At 43.1% G+C, this 20,089-nt stretch overlaps 1 protein-coding gene across 12 annotated transcripts in view; it reads right to left on the reverse strand.

The window, feature by feature from the left end:
* tncb (tenascin Cb) overlaps nt 1-20,089 on the reverse strand; it is a 119,937-nt gene that overhangs the window by 34,346 nt on the left and 65,502 nt on the right. For 6 of the 12 annotated variants that reach the window (XM_055659962.1, XM_055659961.1, XM_055659965.1 and 3 more), the window contains 5 exons: nt 19,717-19,806; nt 16,349-16,612; nt 10,181-10,447; nt 5,564-5,935; nt 4,148-4,534 (listed from right to left, as the gene is read on the reverse strand). In XM_055659962.1, coding sequence (XP_055515937.1) covers nt 4,148-4,534; nt 5,564-5,935; nt 10,181-10,447; nt 16,349-16,612; nt 19,717-19,806 — 1,380 coding nt within the window. The remainder of the gene's footprint in view (nt 1-4,147; nt 4,535-5,563; nt 5,936-10,180; nt 10,448-16,348; nt 16,613-19,716; nt 19,807-20,089) is intronic. The other 6 variants (XM_055659970.1, XM_055659972.1, XM_055659973.1 and 3 more) reach the window with 3 other exon arrangements.

The following is a 20,089-nucleotide window of genomic DNA, read 5'->3' on the forward strand; positions in this document are numbered from 1 at the left end:
ATCTTATGTTTCTGCAACCTAGGAATAAAAGTTTGATAAAAATAAACTTTGTACAGCCTTTGTTAATAGTTTGATAGTCTTTGTATTTGGACATATCTTTGTATTTAATGTGCTAATCTTATTCACCTCATCTGTGGCAGTGAAAGGTGGAAGTATCTCATTAACACCGAGGTCTGATGTCAGTCCATTAAGAGGGCATAATCGGACTGCAGTTAAGTCATTGGATGAGTATCTACGAGGCTCTGGACTAGAGTAGTGGAGATACAAGTTCAAATTCATCCACAGCAGATGGTTATAAATCAAAGAAACAGAGTTTTTGGTGTTAAAATCTTGCCTGGATCACTAATATCATTCGACAGGAAGTCTGCCGAACTGTTTGTGACTACACGCCACAGTAAAAATGTTATTCAGTGTCGTGGACAGGCCTGTCAGACACTCGGGCGTGACTGGGTCAGGGATGGGCAATGAATGGTGTTCCAGCTGTAATATCTGCACCTCATGAGATTCTTTTCCCCTGCACAAGGGTTTCCTGAAAGGGAACCCACCCACAACTCCCCCTCCTCCTTCCCAATCCTCCTGAATACATCTCCACGGACACAGCGGTAGAGTTGCTGCCTTACAGCACTTGCAGCGCCGGAGACCTGGGTCCGATCCCGACTACGGGTGCTGTCTGTACGGAGTTTGTACCTTCTCCCAGTGACCGCGTGGGTTTTATCCTAGATCTTCGTTTTCCTCCCACACTCCAAAAACGTCCAGGTTTGTAGGTTAATTGGCTTGTTGTATGTGTACAATTGTCCCTAGTGTGTGTAGGAGAGTGTTAATGTGCGGGGATCGCTGGTTGGTGCAGGCTCGGTGGGCCGAAGGGCCTGTTTCCGCGCTGTATCTCTAAACTAAACTAAACTAAAATCCTTGTTCTGCATTTCTGAGCTGATTGACCTTCAACAAAGCCATGCTGGTCTAAGGTCTGACCACAGCAGAACGTTGCTACTTGCCCCTGCTGTGACTCAGGCAATGCTTCAAGCTGGATTCCCCCTGGAGAGAAAGGCGACGTGGGAAGCCTGGCTGACCTTCCTCTCCGCTGAGTACCACTGTGGCCACTGACTACCCATCACCCAGGCTGAGATGTAACCACAGGCACATTGGGAACTGAACTCGCATTCTCTGGGCCTGCAGGCCTTGCTATTAACCAGGTCATTGTCTGGTCATGAACAACCAATGCTTTGTAGCTGCAGGCCAATAATTAACAAGTCCATCGACCGCAAAGACAGTCTACAAATTACAACACTGGATATTGATTAACTTGTCTTTGTGGCTTCTCCTCCTGATGCTTTGCCCTACAATCATCCATTGCTCTTGGTCTCAACAATTTGAACCTTTTCCAACCGTACCATTGCTCCCTCGACACCCCCTACCTCCCCTCATTTGACCATGAAGTCTGCTGTTATATCCTATGCAGGTGAGCGTTAAGGTCTGTTCATTAGCATTGGTCTGATGCATCAGGAATAGGTCCATATAAATACACAATGTTGCTGTTGAAAGAGTTCCAGATCTTCACTCACTCTGTGATGCTATCGCATTTTTAAGCTTGTGATTTATGATCAGACCAACTTGTTCTGGTTTTCTGCTGCTACTTTGAAGAGTCAATGCAACAAAATTTTGTTCAATGTGCACTGTGTCCGTGTGTATACCTGAATGACAATTAAAGTTATATTCTATTCTATTCTATTATTTTCCTCACCAGAAGAAATCTTTTCCCTTCACCCCACTAAACAACAGTTGATTAGATCACCTTTCAAACAAGGCAGTAAAAGCTGACTTTCAACATTTAAACCCTGACATCATTCTGCTGAAGCAGCTTTGAATCTCCTTCAAAACCAATATATCTTTCCTGTGCTTTACAGAACTTTGTATTCCTCGATGGCAAATGATCAACTCTGAATGATCGGCGCTTTACTTTGTGTGGCTTATTTTAGTTCAGTTTTGTTTCGAGATACAGCGTGGAAACAGGCCCTTCGGCCCATCGAGTCGTCGCCAACCAGCAATCACCCGTACACTAGTTCTATCCTACACACTCGGGACAATTTACAGAAGTCAATCAACAAGCCTGCACGTCTTTGGAATGTGGGAGGAAACCAGAACACCCGGAGAAAACCCATGCATTCACTGGGGGAAACGTGCAAACTCCGTACAGACAGAACCTGTAGTCAGGATCAAACCTGGGTCTATGGTGCTGTAAGGGAGCAACTTTACCTTGCGCCATTGTGCTGCCCCTTATTAACCACCATTTTATTGGTCTTTAAAATCATTTTTTCTATCTGTGCATGAGTATTAATGATCAGTGTAAAACAGAGACCAGCATATACACGAACGAGCCTTACACATAGGACCAAGAATAGGCCACTCGGCCCATCAAGCCTGCCCTCGCTGGTTAAGCTGTTCCAAGCTTTGAATCCTCTTCTGTGACTGTTCTTCGTTGCCCTCAATTCCCTAATCTTTTAAAATGTATCTACTCCCTCTTTAACAACCCATAGCCCTCCATGATAGATAACTCCAGAGATTCACACCCTCTCCAAGTAATTCCTACGGCCCCCAGCTTTAAATGACATCTACCACCACAATCTTGTACATATGTCCCCTTCCTTTGAGATTCTCCCACTAGCGAAAACGTCTCAGTATCCACCCACATGCTCCCTCGGTATTACATGTACTTCAATAAGTTTACCCCTCATTTTCTAAACTCCAAAGAACATGGATTCTAATTTCTTTAGATGTTGGGACAACACAATCAAACCAGGAATTAGAGAGGTGAGTCTCTTTTGGTCTGCTCCCATAGCCAATATATCTTTTCTTGAATTAACGGACCAGAGCAGTGTGTGACTATTTACAGGACGTTGCAGGCTCAGGTATGGCTACATAGGGCTATACTTCCCCTGCAGAGCCGCATGGCTGCACATTAAAGAATAATCTTCATAAACTACCTCAAGATGTTCTGATGAATAGATGCAAATTGGCAAATCAACATAGCATGTCAAAACATCTGGTGGCCTTTTTCACATAGTTAAGGGAAGGACATGTTTTAAGAGTGATGGCTATGGTTTGTCTTTTATGTTTAGAGTCATTGAGTCTTACAGGCCATTCGGCCCAAAGAGTGATGCCTACCCTTTGTCTTTTATATTTGGAGATTGTAAGATGAAATCGTTTGACCAGGAGGGTTAAATCTATAAAGGCTGTAATCTCGAACAGGCACTGGTCAATCCTTCTGTAAACAGCTGCTCCAGCCCGAGCAGAAAGCCCTGAGTTGATCTCCTCTGTGTCTGGTGTCACTCAAATGCTTCCATGAATTTGACATACGCACTTTGCATTGAGCTGGTTCTGGTGAAAGTGCAAAGCTTCCTCTGTGCCCCACATATATCTAGCCATTAGTAGCTCAGCCAATGGACTCCGGAGAGATCAGCCAACAGAGCACAGTCTGGTGATCCAACGGTGAGATGCTCCTGAACGTTGAGGCTCAGCTAGATGCTGCAATCTGGCAGGACCAGAGAGAATATCAGAGAATGCCAAGCACTTCACTTCAGTGTTCCTCTCCATTCAAATCCACCCTTAGCCTGAACATCAGATCTTGGAACAAGTTCAATCTCTATTCAAGGTTAGATTTATCTGCATGTCTATGCAATGGGTGAAGAAAAATATTTCCTGGCCATTGGTCTTTAAAGTTATCAGCAGTGATGACATACTGTGAGGCTGCCATGATTCAAGGTGTCTTAGTGCCTCTGGTGGTCAGAGATCTGGTGCTATGCTAATCCCACCTGCACAAGTGTGTGACTTCAGCCACATGTGATAAACACACGACAAAGCAGTGAATGAGATTCAGAGGAGCCCCACTTCAGAATGCAAGTACAGAACGTACAGCGGCCACCACACACTTTTACCACACAACACCGAGAATTAATTCCCCTCCCCTCTCCGCTCTCCCTAGTTACAGGTAACCTCGGAGCTAAACAGAGGACTCTGTTTATCATCGACATATGAGGGCATGCTTCAATTAACAGCATTGTTAAAAAAAGGGGGGAATTTCATACACATTGAAAATTAGAGGAAGAAGAAAAAAAGGGTTGTAGAGGGGAAATATTGTGAATAAAAACAATACCTGTCGTGGCTTCTGTGTTCAAAGAATCTGAACGCCAATGGCCCACAAATCCGTATAAATATACCTTATACAGTGTGCTATCCAAGAGACCAGTTACCTCCGTGCTACGAATGTCACCATTAAGGGACATTTCCAATGGTCCATACAACCCAGTGTAATCTGTGGCCACTATCAGAAAGGCATCAAAAGATCCATTTTGCAAAGTCCAGGAAAGCTTAACACTTTCGGAGGTAGTGTTTATCACCGTAAGGTTTCCCAGTCTACTATGCAACACCCCTTTCTCTGAATCAACTGTGGGCCCGAGGTTAAAACCTCCATCTTTGTGTAGCCGAGAAGTGTGGGCTGTTGTATGATTTATTTGGTCACCGAGTGCGTTGAATAAGTCAGCTAAAAATAATTTAGAAGGAATAGTGTTTCAACATCAAGAGAACAACAGTAAACATCATGCTTCCAGTTACATATGTCACGGTGAGCGTTGGTTGGCAACATACTTTGCGATTGTTTGCCAAGCTGGTAGGAATGTTTTTGACTGACCAAATACAGTTTGGCAACATCGATTGATGTTGGTAAGGAACCAATTGCGTGCAGGAAGGCCAACGTTTTAACTTCAACCATCACTCGACTGTAACTGGAAACAATTTAGCAATCCGTTTCAAGGTAAAACTAGTAACCACAGCACGTAAAAGTCAAGCAGCAGCTCCGGACTCCAAGAACAGGCACCTGTTACGAATTTCAGCACGCAGTTCATTATTACGTGCTGTTAAGTAAAACGATATCGGGGGTGAATTAGAACAGGAGGAAATGATTAAACAAGATCAAAATATTCACCTTTTAGAACTGGACAGATTTTATGAAACCAACACAATATTAATGACACAGTTAAATCTCAAGCAACATGCTTTTGTCTAGTTGTAATCTCAAGTATTTCTTCTAGGACTAATGGATAAAGAACAACCAAGCACAAACCTCTTACAAACAAGAGCAAGCTGGGACAAAGGAATATCAACCCTTCAGGTTCATGCTGCCTTTAATCCATTCAACTCATGTTGCACACTGTGCCTCATTCCTCTGCGCACAAAACCGAGAAGAGTTTTAACCATTCAGTGCACTATAGAAGGGGGCTGCAACACAAAGGTAAAACCCACCCTCGCGCCTCAGAACAATTAAAAAGCCATGCGGGCTGAGACCTCCTTGACTCACAAGGTGCATGCTTTTGCGGCATGTTTGCGGGGAAGATCCACCAGCAAATCTGGCGATCGCATTCAAACTCGGACATGCGGGTGGAAAGCACAACTACAGTCGCTGTTCAAAAATAGCAAAGGGGGTTCACGACACAAAACCGGTTTTTAGGGGAGCTTCAGCAAGACCGCACAACGGAAGCACGCCTGGAGACAAAAATCACAAAAGGCTAAATACCTGTGGCAGCTATAATACTCAGCGGCTCTGAGAGATGACCACCAGATATCCCGGAGAGAGTTATTTTATAAGGAGTGGAAGGCGAGAGACCTTTCAGTTCAGAAGTTAACACATCACCAGGCAGGGAGAACTCTGTCTCATCCTCGGCTCCAAGCTCACTCCTATACTTTATGATAAAATAGTCATAGGATCCTCTTTCTGCCATCCAGGAAAGCTCGATAGCATCCGAGGTCACTTTAGAAACAGTTAGGTTAGTCACTTGACCATCGCCACTCCCAGAAAACTCTGGCACAGAAGCTTCTATTATCATGGAGACAGGGACGGTGGTCCTTCCGTACGGCTGAGGTGTGACAGCCTCCTCTGTGGATATCGCTATAAAAAGGCAGTTCAAACATTTATTTAGTACAATCCCATTCAGCGTACTGCTGGAGGAAAAATTGCTATGACTGTGTGCAGTTTATTCACATTAGGCTGTCAGCAGCTGGGTTAATATATTAAAAAAATGAATCGCCTGAAAAAGATGCCATTGAATGAAATTAGCTTTCATGTTGTTTCCTGAAATGGACCTAATTAAATGGAAATAAGAAGAAAAAAGACAACATTAGAGGCAATCACTTTGCTTGCTTATTGTAACAGTACGGAAATATGCTCTGGATGTGAATGTATGATACCAAGATAGGGGGTGTTGTGGATAATGAAGAGGATTTCCAAAGTCTACAGAGTGATTTAGGCCATTTGGAAAAATGGGCTGAAAGATGGCAGATGGAGTTTAATGCTGATAAATGTGATGTGCTACACCTTGGCAGGACAAATCAAAATAGGACGTACATGGTAAATGGTAGGGAATTGAAGAATACAGTTGAACAGAGGGATCTGGGTATAACCGTGCATAGTTCCTTGAAGGTGGAATCTCATATAGATAGGGTGGTAAAGAAAGCTTTTGGTATGCTAGCCTTTATAAATCAGAGCATTGAGTATAGAAGCTGGGATGTAATATTAAAATTGTACAAGGCATTGGTGAGACCAAATCTGGAGTATGGTGTACAATTTTGGTCGCCCAATTATAGGAAGGATGTCAACAAAATAGAGAGAGTACAGAGGAGATTTACTAGAATGTTGCCTGGGTTTCAACAACTAAGTTACAGAGATAGGTTGAATAAGTTAGGTCTTTATTCTCTGGAGCGCAGAAGGTTAAGGGGGGACTTGATAGAGGTCTTTAAAATGATGAGAGGGATAGACAGAGTTGATGTGGACAAGCTTTTCCCTTTGAGAATAGGGAAGATTCAAACAAGAGGACATGACTTCAGAATTAAGGGACAGAAGTTTAGGGGTAATATGAGGGGGAACTTCTTTACTCAGAGAGTGGTAGCGGTGTGGAATGAGCTTCCAGTGGAAGTGGTGGAGGCAGGTTCATTGGTATCATTTAAAAATAAATTGGATAGGCATATGGATGAGAAGGGAATGGAGGGTTATGGTATGAGTGCAGGCAGGTGGGACTAAGGGGAAAAAAAGTTGTTCGGCACGGACTTGTAGGGCCGAGATGGCCTGTTTCCGTGCTGTAATTGTTATATGGTTGTATGGTATGAGGGGAGCAATTTGATATCTGGGTGTGGGATGAATGTTCCTCCATTGCAACCATCTTAGTTGGGTAGGTGGGCCACTGAGGAAGCTCTCTGGGTCCTGACTCATTGATTAACTCCAAGACCCTGCACACGGCTGTGCACAAGAATGATCCCAGGAATGAGTAGGTTAACCTTTGATGATCGGTTGACGGCACTGGGCCTGTACTCGCTGGAGTTTAGAAGAATGAAAGGGGACCTCATTGAAACGTACAGAATAGTGAAAGGCCTGGATAGAGTGGATGTGGGGAGGATATTTCCACTAGTGGGAGAGTCTAGGACTGGAGGTCATAGCCTCAGAATTAAAGGATGTTCTTTTAGGAAGGAGATGAGGAGGAATTTCTTTAGTCAGAGGGTGGTGAATCTGTGGAATTCTTTGCCACAGAAGGCTTTGGAGGCCAAGATATATTTAAGGCAGAGATAAATAGATTCTTAATAAATACAGGTGTCAGAGGTTATGGGGAGAAGGCAGGAAAATGGGGTTAGGAGGGAGAGATAGATCAGCCATGTTTGAATAGCGGAGTATACTTGATTGGCCGAATGGCATGATTCTGCTCCTATAACATGAACTTATGATATTATGGCTGTCCTAAACACATTACTTTGATTGAGCCCAGACCCCTGGTCTGAGAGAAGGGTTGTGGATCAAAAAGGCAGATTTTCTTTAGAGTTTGAGGCTTAGTCACAATATGCAGATGGTCAGGATGAAAATTTATCCTTTAGGCAGATGTTCAAGAGCTTGGAGGATCTGTGTACAGCTGTAGGCTTTGTTTATCTGTTCCATCGAGACTAGACCCTTCCAAGGAAGATGGGCAGTTCCATTTGCCTCGACCAGGTCATATTGTATCTGGCCAATTGGAAAGTAAGCATGCAGGTGCAGCAGGCAGTGAAGAAAGCAAATGGCATGTTGGCCTTCAAAGTGAGAGGATTTGAATATAGGAGCAAGGAAGTACTACTGTAGTTGTACAGGGCCCTGGTGAGACCACACCTGGAGTATTGTGTGCAGTTTTGGTCTCCTAATTTGAGGAAGGACATTCTTGCTATTGAGGAAGTGCAGCATAGGTTCACCAGGTTAAATCCCAGGATGGCGGGACTGACATATGATGAAAGAATAGATCAACTGGGCTTATATTCACTGGAAATTAAAAGGATGAAAGGATATCTTATAGAAACATATAAAATTAATAAGTGATTGAACAGGCTAGATGCAGGAAAAATGTTCCCGATGTTGGGGATGTCCAGAACCAGGGGTCCTATTTTAAGAACAAGGGGGCCGGCCATTTAGAACTGAGATGAGGAAAAACCTTTTCACCGGGAGAGTTGCGAATCTGCGGAATTCTCTGCCACAGAAGGTAGTGGAGGCCAATTCACTGGATGTTTTCAAGAGAGAGTTAGATATAGCTCTTAGGGCTAATGGAATCAAGGGATATGGGGAGAAAGCAGGAATGGGCTACTGATTTTGGATGATCAGCTATGATCATATTGAATGGCGATGCTGACTCGAAGTGTTTCTATGTAACTGCATATAGGGTTCAAAGCTCCCGTCTGGCGCTGAACCAGAGGAGGTGGGTCAAGAAAACCTTCCCCTATCTTATTGGGGTAGAGTTGGTGACCAGAGCAAGCGGTCTCTCCTGAGTTATAATCATTGTGTGTAAGAAAAGGGACTGGCTATTTTGTTCATGGATCATTTGGGAAATCAATGTAATTTTGATCACTTTTAAATTGATCTACCAAGCATATCTCTAATTTCTAATATATTTACTTTCAAAGGAGTGACATTGAAACCTGAGGTGTACAGGAATTTCTTTGCACATTGGGTAGTGGATCTTTGGATTCTCCGACCCAGAGGATCATGGAAGTTTGGTCATGGGGGTAATTAAAGAGTTGGGAGAAGCAATTTTGCAGGATTGGGGAATTGAAGGCAATGGGGAACTGGCATAGAAGAGGAGATGAGGTTTGGGGCAGATCTGTCATATTGAATGGTGGGATAGGCTTGAGGGACAGAGTGGCCTCCTCATCCTACTATGTTCTTGTATTTCTTGTCACATATCAGCCTATAGTGGGAGGGTAGTGGCTCAGAAAGGCAGATTTCCTCTCAAGTTTGAGGCAGAGTCACGATATGTCAACTATACTCACAGAGTTCAATTCTATGTGTCATGTGAAGTTTTTACCTGAAAGCTTTGTGTGTCAGGCTTGATACAGCCTGCGGAATCACAGACCTTTATCACAGACTCTTGTCAGAAATTTAAGATCATTCAGAATTCCCTTTCATAACAATAAATAGATTGTTAGATAATATTCAATATACATTGTTCAATGCATAGTTTGAGTTGCTGGTTCGTATGCGCAAGGATGCAGAATCCACCGTCGGTTCATGGGGTTAGTCCGTTAGTACTGATGGATAAAGTACTGAAATTAAATAATGGCAGCCGAACATTTCCATGAGAGTAGAGCTTTTTGTTTTAATATTCCTACAAGGCCAATATTCATGCTGGATGAAGCAACAATCCTTTAAGTCTCCATCAGTTCCATCCAATCTATAAATGCCACGTGAGATATATTAGTTTGCTTTGCACATGTCATTGTACGTTAAACAGCTTTTGCAATCCAAGTACTTAAAGTAAAGGGGCAAAGCTGTAATGGCAAGCATAATCGTCCAAGACCTGTAAGAAGATTAAAAGCAATGATGGCTCAGTGAGGGGTCACCACTCACTGTTGTACTCTGGTTTAGTGAAGGGGATTCCAGTTGGAATATTTTAGGGGGTCGCCACGACCAACCAGGGCTAAAGAATGAGTGAGAAGAGTTAGTAATCGGCTAACTACATCCAGCAGGAGCAGATGACTGCGGGAAAGCTCACATATTTCCAGGCAATCCTACTTTTCTGAAGGATTTTTCTGAAATATGATGCAGCACATACATGATCTGCCCTTTCGCGTAGGCAGCCGCAAGCAGATGATTGAACAATGCTAAGATGGAACTACAGTATCTGGCAAGTACCTGTAGTAACTGATCCGACCAAGGGCTCAGTTCTTGCTGTGCCTTGAAGAGCCATAAGCGTCACCACATACTCAGTGCCAGGCTTCAGATCAGTGAGGGCGACTGCATTCTGGTCTCCTTTCACAATGACCTGCTGTGTTTCTCCATGTGTTTTAGGGTTATAATTCACAACAAACATGTCAACGGGAGCTAAGGGAGCTTCCCAAGCCACCGAGATACTTGTGGGAGTTACCTCAGAAAATCTAAGACCTTGCAGCAGCCGAGGGCCTGTGGAATGTTTTTTTTAAAGAATAGAGAATTGCACATGAATCCATCCACCTTATAACATTTCCATGTGATATACTCTTCACAAAGAGGGGCATAAATAAAAATCATACAACGTGACAAAGGTCGTTTCACAATTCAGCCAGTGTTGCCATCGAAAACTTTTATTTTCCTGCGATTTGTACCTGAGCCCTTTAACACATGCTTTTTTTTTAGAAATGCCTTATCTTAAAGTAGGCACTGTCTGTTGGACAGTGACTGCAGTATTCTGAAACACAACAGAGAGCAAACTTAAGCAGAAGGTTATTGTGCATCTCAGTTCTCCGTGAAATGCTCTAACTGAAGTAAAACAGATTATGACAGATCAGTGTTGTAAAATAGGTTTTGACGTATTAGTGTTTGACAGAAAGATTTTACTCATAAAAAAGTCAAAGTTAAAGTATATGAAATAAAAACCTTTCTAGATAATTAGCTTGTGTTTGAAACCTCAAATCAAAATCATGCCAAATTATTGTGGTCCAAAATTGGTGTTTATAGTTATTTTAGAATTTTACACGATTCCTTGGCATCATTTTTATCTCAAATTGACAGTTTTGTTTCTCCATAAAGTTAAACATAAAACTATACTTTGGAAAAAGTTACTTGACTAAAAGTGACCCATCAATTAACATTAACAAAACATGGCAATTTGGATTTTAACTGCGACAATCTTTCCAGAAATTTGGAAACGGTTAGCTATAAAAGTGAAATGGACGTCCCTGGAAATCAAAATTCATCCGCTTTCTAAAGAGAAAATAATGAAGGTTTATAGCTCCACAGAAAATCCGTCAATGTTATTTTCTTTAATAAAGTGGCTGTCAGCAGAACAGCAAGTCAACGTAGACCTTCCCATGTGAAAGGATTTGCTGGATTACTAACATTTTATTGAAGATCTTTGTTATATTGGAGATCTATATTATTCAGGATCACATCATCCTTCAATGTTGCCAAAATTAAAGAGACATCCTATTTTGTTAACTTATTTGCAGTTTGTTTTGTTGGACACCATTGGAAATTTATACTTGGATGTAATTTGTGGGGATCCTGGCCTATCGAGTTAAGACCATGCCAGTTAGACACAGCATGTTGTCCTGGTGGCTTTAATAACAGGACTTCAGTGTTATGCCCAGAATGTACAATACAACAGAATGGGTGAGGGCCGAATGGCCAGGGAACTTTCAAGAGAGGGTTAGATTTAGCTCTTAGGGCTAAAGGAATCAAGGGATATGGGGAAAAAGCAGGAATGGGGTACTGATTTTAGATGACCAGCCATGATCATATTGAATGGCAGTGTTGGCTCAAAGGGCCGCATGGCCTACTCCTGCACCTATGTTTCTATGTTTCTATAACTACTGGCATCCAGAAGGTGGGAGCGGAGCTTTCAGAGAACCTCAAAAAAAGGGAATTGGTCCTGGAGGACGATCATGGAAGTCCAGTGCCGGAGGCAATGTGGCATCACTTAGAGTCATAGTCACACAACAGGGAAGCAGGCCGTTCGGCCTGTCGTGTCTGTGCTGACCAATGAGCGCCCAGTTAGATTTAATTGTATTTTAATTCCCCTGTCAACTCCCTCCAGATTCTACCAACCTTCTACACACGAGGAGCTCTTTTGCTTTCCCTTCAGATGCTGAGAAGTGAACAACGTTGTGCCAGCTTCATCGTTCAGCCTCTGATTGAAAGGCCTTTGGCCTTCTCTTGGGACAGATAGAAGTTTGGGAAATTCAAGTCTTGCGTTTGCTCTTACATTATGCGGATAACCCAACTCAGCATCAAGACCAGACATGAGGCACCATAATAAACGGGATGGTCCGTGTTGAGAAGTTAATGTGAAGTTAACAAGAATTGCGGGCTCCTAAATCATCAAAGATTCAGAGCTGGACCATCATGGGAACCTATGCAGGAGGGAGTACTTATTATTCTCAATTAGATTTAAAGAGCTTAAAATTTAGAGTGGAGATAATAAAACTCAAAATAAACATTGTAAATATATTTACTATGCTGAATTTTGCTGTTGTAACTATTTGCAAAGTCTAATTACTTGCTCCAGCAGCCAATTGTTTGCATGGACTTAAACGTCGAGAACCTTTTTCTTAATATTTACGTAAGATTGTGGGGTAAGACCTACAGAAGCATCAAATGAGACAAGAACTGCTACAGGATACTCATAATATCATTAAAGCATGAGACACAGGAGTAGAATTAGGTCATTTGGCCCATCAAGTCCGCTTTGCCATTTGATCACAGCTGATCTATTTTTTCCCTGTCTACCCCCATTCTCCTGTTCTCTTCGTAATCTTTGACACCCTTTGAACCTATTAATCGCCACTGTCTGGTGCAATGAATTCCACAGATCCACCAACCTCTGGCTAAAGAAATTCCTCCTCATTCCCATTCTAAACATACGTCCTTTTATCCTGAGTCTGTGCCCTCTGGTCCTAGATTCTCCTACTACTGGAAACATCCTCTCCACATCCACTCTATCCAGGCCTTTCAATTGAAGCGATAATATGCATTTCTGTGCAATGTATCTATGTACCACATCACCAGATTCAAGAACAGCTACTTCCCTACAACTATCAGGTTCTTGGGCCAAACTGTACAACCCTAATCCTTCCTCTACAACATAGATCTAGGGTCCACCTTTTGCACTGCCCTCATTTTTTTTTCTAATTAACTTTTCACACTAATGTCTTGTTTATTCGCAAAGTCTTTATTTTAGGAATAATATATAATTTGCGCGTGAATTGCTTTTTTTTTTGTGTTTGACCGAGTCCGTATGCCTGTGAAGCCACTGTAAGATCATAAGGACATAAGTGATAGGAGAAGAATTAGGCCATTCGGCCCATCAAGTATACTCCCCCATTCAATCATAACTGATCAATCTCTCCTCCTTAACCCCATTCTCCTGCCTTATGCCCCTAACCCCTGACACCCCCTGAAAGATAGCTTTCCATTGTACCTGTGCTGCACCGGGCTCGTGTATACGACAATAAACTCAGCTCAACTTGACTTGACTTGTTTGTTTTTATATTTGTCTGGCCAATTTTTCATCTCTGCCCCATCACAGGCCACTAACTGCTTCTTCTGATGCAGTTCCCTTCAATGCATGGTGGTGTGCGGCACTTTTTCAAAGTCGCTGCCCTCTGTGTCTGAGCCTTGTCACAGACTGTCAGAAAAGCATTCATGGAGAGGGGCTGATTACTATCACTGCTACCAACCACACACGACCACTTCCGCGGTGAAACGAGATCTCAGACTAGTCTTCCTTCAGTGCACGGAGAAGAATCAGCGCCGTTATTGTAGCCTCTTAGCCCTCCAGCCTAACATCGGATAACGTTGCACAAATGGGAGATATTGCGTTGGGCCTTGCTTGTGTGCTACAGCACGCGGCAGGAAGGTAGACGATTTCCGTCCACCATTACACATATCAGAAATTCCATCAAGCTCCAAACCAGTCCACCAGCCCAGTATAAACTCTATGCTATTCCATTAGCGAGATTTTTCTATAATGTGTAACAAATGCACTCAAAGGTTAGGAAAGCACTGTTGCCAACAAGAAAGCTGACACTGTGTAAATTCTGCCAGTGAAAGCTTTCTGTGAACTCACTCTGAGGGGAAACACTCCCAGACCATTCGTCTGGCACTCCAAAGATTTTTCAACTAGGAATAATAACCTCTTATTATTTCAAATAATTTCCATCTTCCACTTTCTGCCACATTTGACAGCCTTAAAAGTTGAAGTTGAATGGAATAAGGGAGCTGCTCTTATCTTAAAGTAAACATTGAACTTACTTAATGCCACACAGTCAAGAGAAAATACATAAATCCGACTATTTTGCTTGGCCGCCAACTCCAGCTCACACATCATGTGGTACACTCTGGCACATGTAGCAAATAAATCTTCCGATGTCTGTTAGTTTAAACAGTACTCATAACACAGCGCAGCAGCTAACTCAGTTTATTTCTGCTCCTTTCAACCAACGCTGGAGCTGACCCATCCATGAATCTTTTTCAACCACAATCTTACGTAAACATTAAAATATAGCTTGAGAGTGTGAAGGCCCAGAATGTCCATTTCTACTGTATTGATGAATGGTGCCCACGCATTGTATTAACACTTCTGGTTTGATGACATTCCTAGTTAAACCCCGCATTTGATTCCAGTAGAAAACTTTATTCCAAATAATCAAATTGTAGGGCGTTAAATTTAGTTTTGTCTAAATTCCAATATTGAAAATGACAATGGGCGAGTCTGTATCCGATATTCCTGCAAGTACATATAGAGTTGATTCTATAAAAAACAAACTGCTTGTAACAGCAGACCTGCTTCATCTGTTTGTGCAGGGGTCTCTGATGGGCAATAACATTTGGTGACTGTATCATTGTATTACAACCTTTGTTGCCAAATTACAAGAACTGACACTGCAAATCATGGATACCCATCGCTTGGTAAAATAAATAATTTCTGATATTGGAGCTAATGTAGGAATACTTTTAACTCTTGTAAAGTATCATCAAACAGCTGGAGCATCATCAGCCAGCTCATGAGGAAACTAATGGTTTTAAATGGAGTACCCTGTTTGAAGGGAAGGAGGTTTAAGATCCCACCTAATATTAGTCTTTCAAAATTTCACCTGGTCTGTCTCTGACACCTCTCTCCCCTTTCTCGATTTCTCTCTCCATCACAGGGAGCAGACATTCGACTGACATCTACTACATGCACTGCCTCCTGCAACTACCTTGACTACACCACCTCACACCCTGCCTCTTGCAAGGATGCCATCCCTTACCCTCAATTTCTCCGCCTCTGCCATATCCGCTCTCAAGATGAGCCTTTACATTCTAGGATATCCAAGATGTCCTTTCTCCCCCCTGCTGTTGTAGATAGATCCATCACCCGTGCTCCTCTGTGTCCTGTAGTTCTGCTCTCACTCCCACTTACTTTGTGCAGAACAAGAAAAGAGTTACTCTGGTCCTCACCATTCACCCCACCAGCCTCCACATCCAACACATCATTCTCCAACATGATCCCACCTCATTTACTGTATTCGGTATTCCTGATGTGACATCCTTTACATGGTCGAGATTAGGACAAGACTAGGTGACCGTTCCACCAAACACTTGCACACAAGGCCTGCTGATGCACCCGGTTGCTAACCATATGAACTCCCCTTCCCATTCTCATATGGATCCAGCACACTTACATTTCTCCCATCATCTCCCATTACCCTACTCTTTTCCCCTTCTCAGAACATTCTTTCTCCCTCCCCAAGTCTCCTATTTCCCTTTTAACCTCCCTTCCCCTCGTCCACCTCCACCCTTATCCCTCCCTCTCGCTTCAATTTTCACTCCTCTTCCCTCTTTATCTGACGCCCATTTATCTCTTTATCACTTCTAACCTTTGTCACCTACACCCACCTGTGAATCAACCCCCTCCCCCGCACCTGTATCCACCTATCACTTGCAAGGTTTTCCCCGACCCCCACCTCCCTTTTCCAACTTTCTCCCACCCTACTCCACTCAGCCCAGCCCAGAACATCCTCTGTCCATTCCCTCCATAGTTGCTGCCGGACCAGCTGAAAATTTCTTTTTTTTGTTGCTGTTAGTTTCCATCGCTTTCAATAGATAATAAGTGTTAGGAAAGTGTCTAAATCTCCGCTCCCACCTTCAATTTGTGATTTTTGAATGGGCAGAAGTGATGAAAGAAGAAGTGATGAAAGACGCTCTGCAGAGATAAAACATTGCTGAAATATTTATCTCAGCAGCAGGAAATGAAACCTAAGCAGTACTGACAATAACAACACGGGGACGATTATGAAACGCTGGAGGAAGTATCCAAAGGGCTAACGGAGAGGTCTTCCTTACCTGTGGAGGCGCTGGTGGTGGAGCCAATGCTCTTCAGGTTACCTCGCAGTGCTATCAGAATGATGTTGTACTCAGCCGCAGGTTTGAGTCCGGTCAGGATGTAGGACACGGCATCAGCGGGCACTACCACCTCGTTCATCGCACCGCTTCCCGTGACGTAGATGATGAAATACCGGTCAATCGCTGCCAGTGGCCGTTTCCACTCCACCGTGATTGTGTCCTCTGTTTTATGGGTCACTCTCAGGTCTTTTGGACTGTCCAGATCTGTGGTGACATCCAAGTGAGAAGTATAAGTGCCCGCCCTCCTCTGTGCCGAGACCGGGGGGTTATCCCACAACAAGGGAGCATGCCACCAGGAATGGGTAGGTTAACCTAGGATGAGTGTTTGTCAGCACTGGGCCTGTGCTCACTGCAGTTCAGAACAATAAAGGGGTGGACCTCATTGTGGGAGAGTCTAGGACTAGAGGTCATAGCCTCAGAATTAAAGGACGTTCTTTTAGGAAGGAGATGAGGATAAATATATTTAGTCAGAGGGTGGTGAATCTGTGGAATTCTTTGCCACAGAAGGCTGTGGAGACCAAGTCAGTGGATATTTTTAAGGCAGAGATGGATAGATTTTTGATTAGTAAGGGTATCAGCGGTTATGGGGAGGAGAATGAGGTTAGGAGGGAAAGATAGATCAGCCATGATTGAATGGTGGAGTAGACTTGATAGGACGAATGGCCTAATTCTACTCCTATGACCTTATGGCCATGCAGGCCGGCGTTTCAGGTCAGCCCCATCTTTCTTGCTTGTTGAGTCTGAGTTGATGAGCAATGTTAATGGCCAAAGATAGACACAAAATGTTGGAGTAACTCAGCTGGATCTCCAACCTCTTGCCCCCACCTCCCCCTCCCAACATTCATGTCATTGCTGAACCTGAATTTCAATGCAATCTTGGGCTGAATCCCCTTCTGCACAGCCCCTGCCTCTGACAAGACCTGGCCTCTCATCTCCTTCACCGTCTCTCCCATCCACTTCCCAATTCAAACATTTGGCTTTGATCCATTTTTCACCAATGTAATGTAGAGGCCAGCAATCTCTCTCCCCCCTCCCTCACCTCCAGCAGAGTTTACCCAACCCAGATCCCGCTGAGCACTGGCCCCTGATTCCTCTCCATCTTCAACCATCACTCAAAGCAGAGGACGAACCGGGCCTGTGACCCCACACCGTTCCAACACTGGAACCTAGGCTTGGCTTCGGACCCCAGTGGTAAAGTTCTGATTAAGAAATGATTGTTCATTGAAACACAAACTAATACCAGAGTTTGTCCTGATCCAGTGCCTTTTAATGCAAAGCAATGAACCCAATTGAACTTCCAGGCAGAGTGATGTCTGCATTGTTTGACTCCATTTGGCATTTAGTTACAGGGATTTAATAGACTGAACAAAGTTCACTGGAAAATGGAAAAGTTCACATTGCTCCCAAGGACTTAATAAATTTTGAGTGACAATAGTAGAAGGCATGATAGAGATCTCCCTTCCCAAGTGGAATTATATTCATTCCAAAGTTCCTTTGCAATACTTTATACCTTTAAAAGTATTTAACATCTGTTTTCCTTGCAAATTATTTTTCACTTTGAACCATTCATTGGCAGTTTCCACTGACCTCATGGAACGGAGATGATGGAGGACTATCATAGAGCAAAGGAGCAGGCCCACCATGTATGTGTTGTCATGAGGCCAATCTAACAAAGCCCACCTGCCTCATTGTCTCTATCCCCCTGTTCCTGGCCTGATCATGCGTCTGTCTAAATGCCTCTTAAACGTCACTATCCCCTCCCTTGACAATGCATTATGCATGCACTACTCTCCCTGTGTAAAAAACTTGCCTCGATCATTTCCTTTAAAGTTTCCCTCATCTCATCTTAAAACTGTGCCCTGGTAGTATTTGACATTTTCACAGTGGGAAAAAGACTCAGACCATCTACCCTGTCAATAGACAATAGACAATAGGTGCAGGAGTAGGCCATTCGGCCCTTCGAGCCAGCACCACCATTCAATGTGATCAAGGCTGATCATTCCCAATCAGTACCCCGTTCCTGCCTTCTCCCCATATTCCCCGACTCCGCTATTTTTAAGAGCCCTATCTAGCTCTCTCTTGAAAGCATCCAGAGAACCTGCCTCCACCGCCCTATGTCACTGCCCCCCATGATGTTACATACTTCTTTTATATACCTCCATTGGAATATCTCGGAGGTCAGACGTAAAGGTTTTCATATTTACTTGTAGTAGCTGATATCTAGAGGTGATGGCCATTGCCTCCTGATCCTGCTTTGTGCAGTGATTGATACCTCATCTAACTGGGGTATCCACAGGAGAATATGACCTGGTAATGTCCGTGAAGGATGTTTTACCCTCCACAAGGTCCAAAAGCAACGAGTCAAAGTGATTTGGGAGTTTTGGCAATCTACATTGTGAAAGGACATTAAGAAGGTTGGTGTTGTTATTGTTAGAGAAACAAAGGCAATGAAATGATCTATTTTGAAGAGGATTAGTAAAGAGGTGAGAAAACTTACAGACATGAATTAGGTAAATTATGAATATTTCAGAGTTATTCAACAATGCAGGAACTCTTAGATCAATAAAAAGATAGTTTTGCTTGTCTTTCTGCCCACTTGATGTGTGTTGTTCCTATGTTTCAGGCACAAATTAGACAAGGGAAGATATACACAATTTTTTTTGGAGTAACTCAGCAGGTCAGGCAGCATCTCTGGAGAAAAGGAATGGCTGAAATTTTGGGTCAAGACCCTCCTTCAGATTTCTTCCTTCACTAGTTTAGCAAGCGGACAGCTAAATGCCCAATCTGCTCACGTGGAGGTCCCAAAGATAAATGTGTATGGCTAGTTCTCAGGTGCTAAGACCCCTATTGAAGGCCTTTCCCTCTAAGGTTGCTTCCTGATAATTGTCACTTCTGCTGAGCCAATGTCAACAATCTAAAATGTATTTCTATCATGAGGCAGGTTTGCAAAACATAAGGTCATTAGGTCATAAGTGATAGGAGTAGAATTACACATCATCTTGGTCAGCCATGATCACAATGAATGGCGGTGCTGGCTCGAAGGGCCAAATGGCCTCCTCCTGCACCTATTTTCGATGCTTTCTATGTCTACTCTGCCATTCAATCACGGCTGATCTATCTCTCCCTCCGAACCCCATTCTCCTGCCTTCTCCCCATAACCTCCGACACCTGTACTAATCAAGAACATTGAGCAGTCCTGCTAGGATCAATGACTAGCTGCATTAATTAGTCTAACAACATCAACTGCGTTACAATGAAAAGTCCAATTATCTTAATTTATATATCGTTGGTCACCAGTGTCTTCTTACCTGTCGCCACATTAATGGTAGAGGGGGCACTCTCTCTGTTGTCTTTAATGGCACTAACTCCAAAACCATATTCTGTACCTGGCAGCAGATCTGAAAATTAAAAATGTTCACATTTAATCGATCATTATGTGCAGCACTAACATTGGAGGTTATTGCTCGCAATGAAATACAACACAATGGAGACAAGTCCCTTGATGCACAAACCAGTGTTTAAGATTTTTAAAATTCAGATTTTAACCCGACAAATTTTATTTTTAATTTGACTTATTCAGGACAAACGCATGGTAGGGGGCATGGTGGCATATTTTATATTTTTCCATAGGACATTGAAAGAAGCCATTGGGCCAAACAGTCTCTGTCACAACAATCCGAT

This window comes from Leucoraja erinacea, chromosome 31 (genome assembly GCF_028641065.1).
Source record: "Leucoraja erinacea ecotype New England chromosome 31, Leri_hhj_1, whole genome shotgun sequence".
Classification (NCBI taxonomy): Eukaryota; Metazoa; Chordata; class Chondrichthyes; order Rajiformes; family Rajidae; genus Leucoraja; species Leucoraja erinaceus.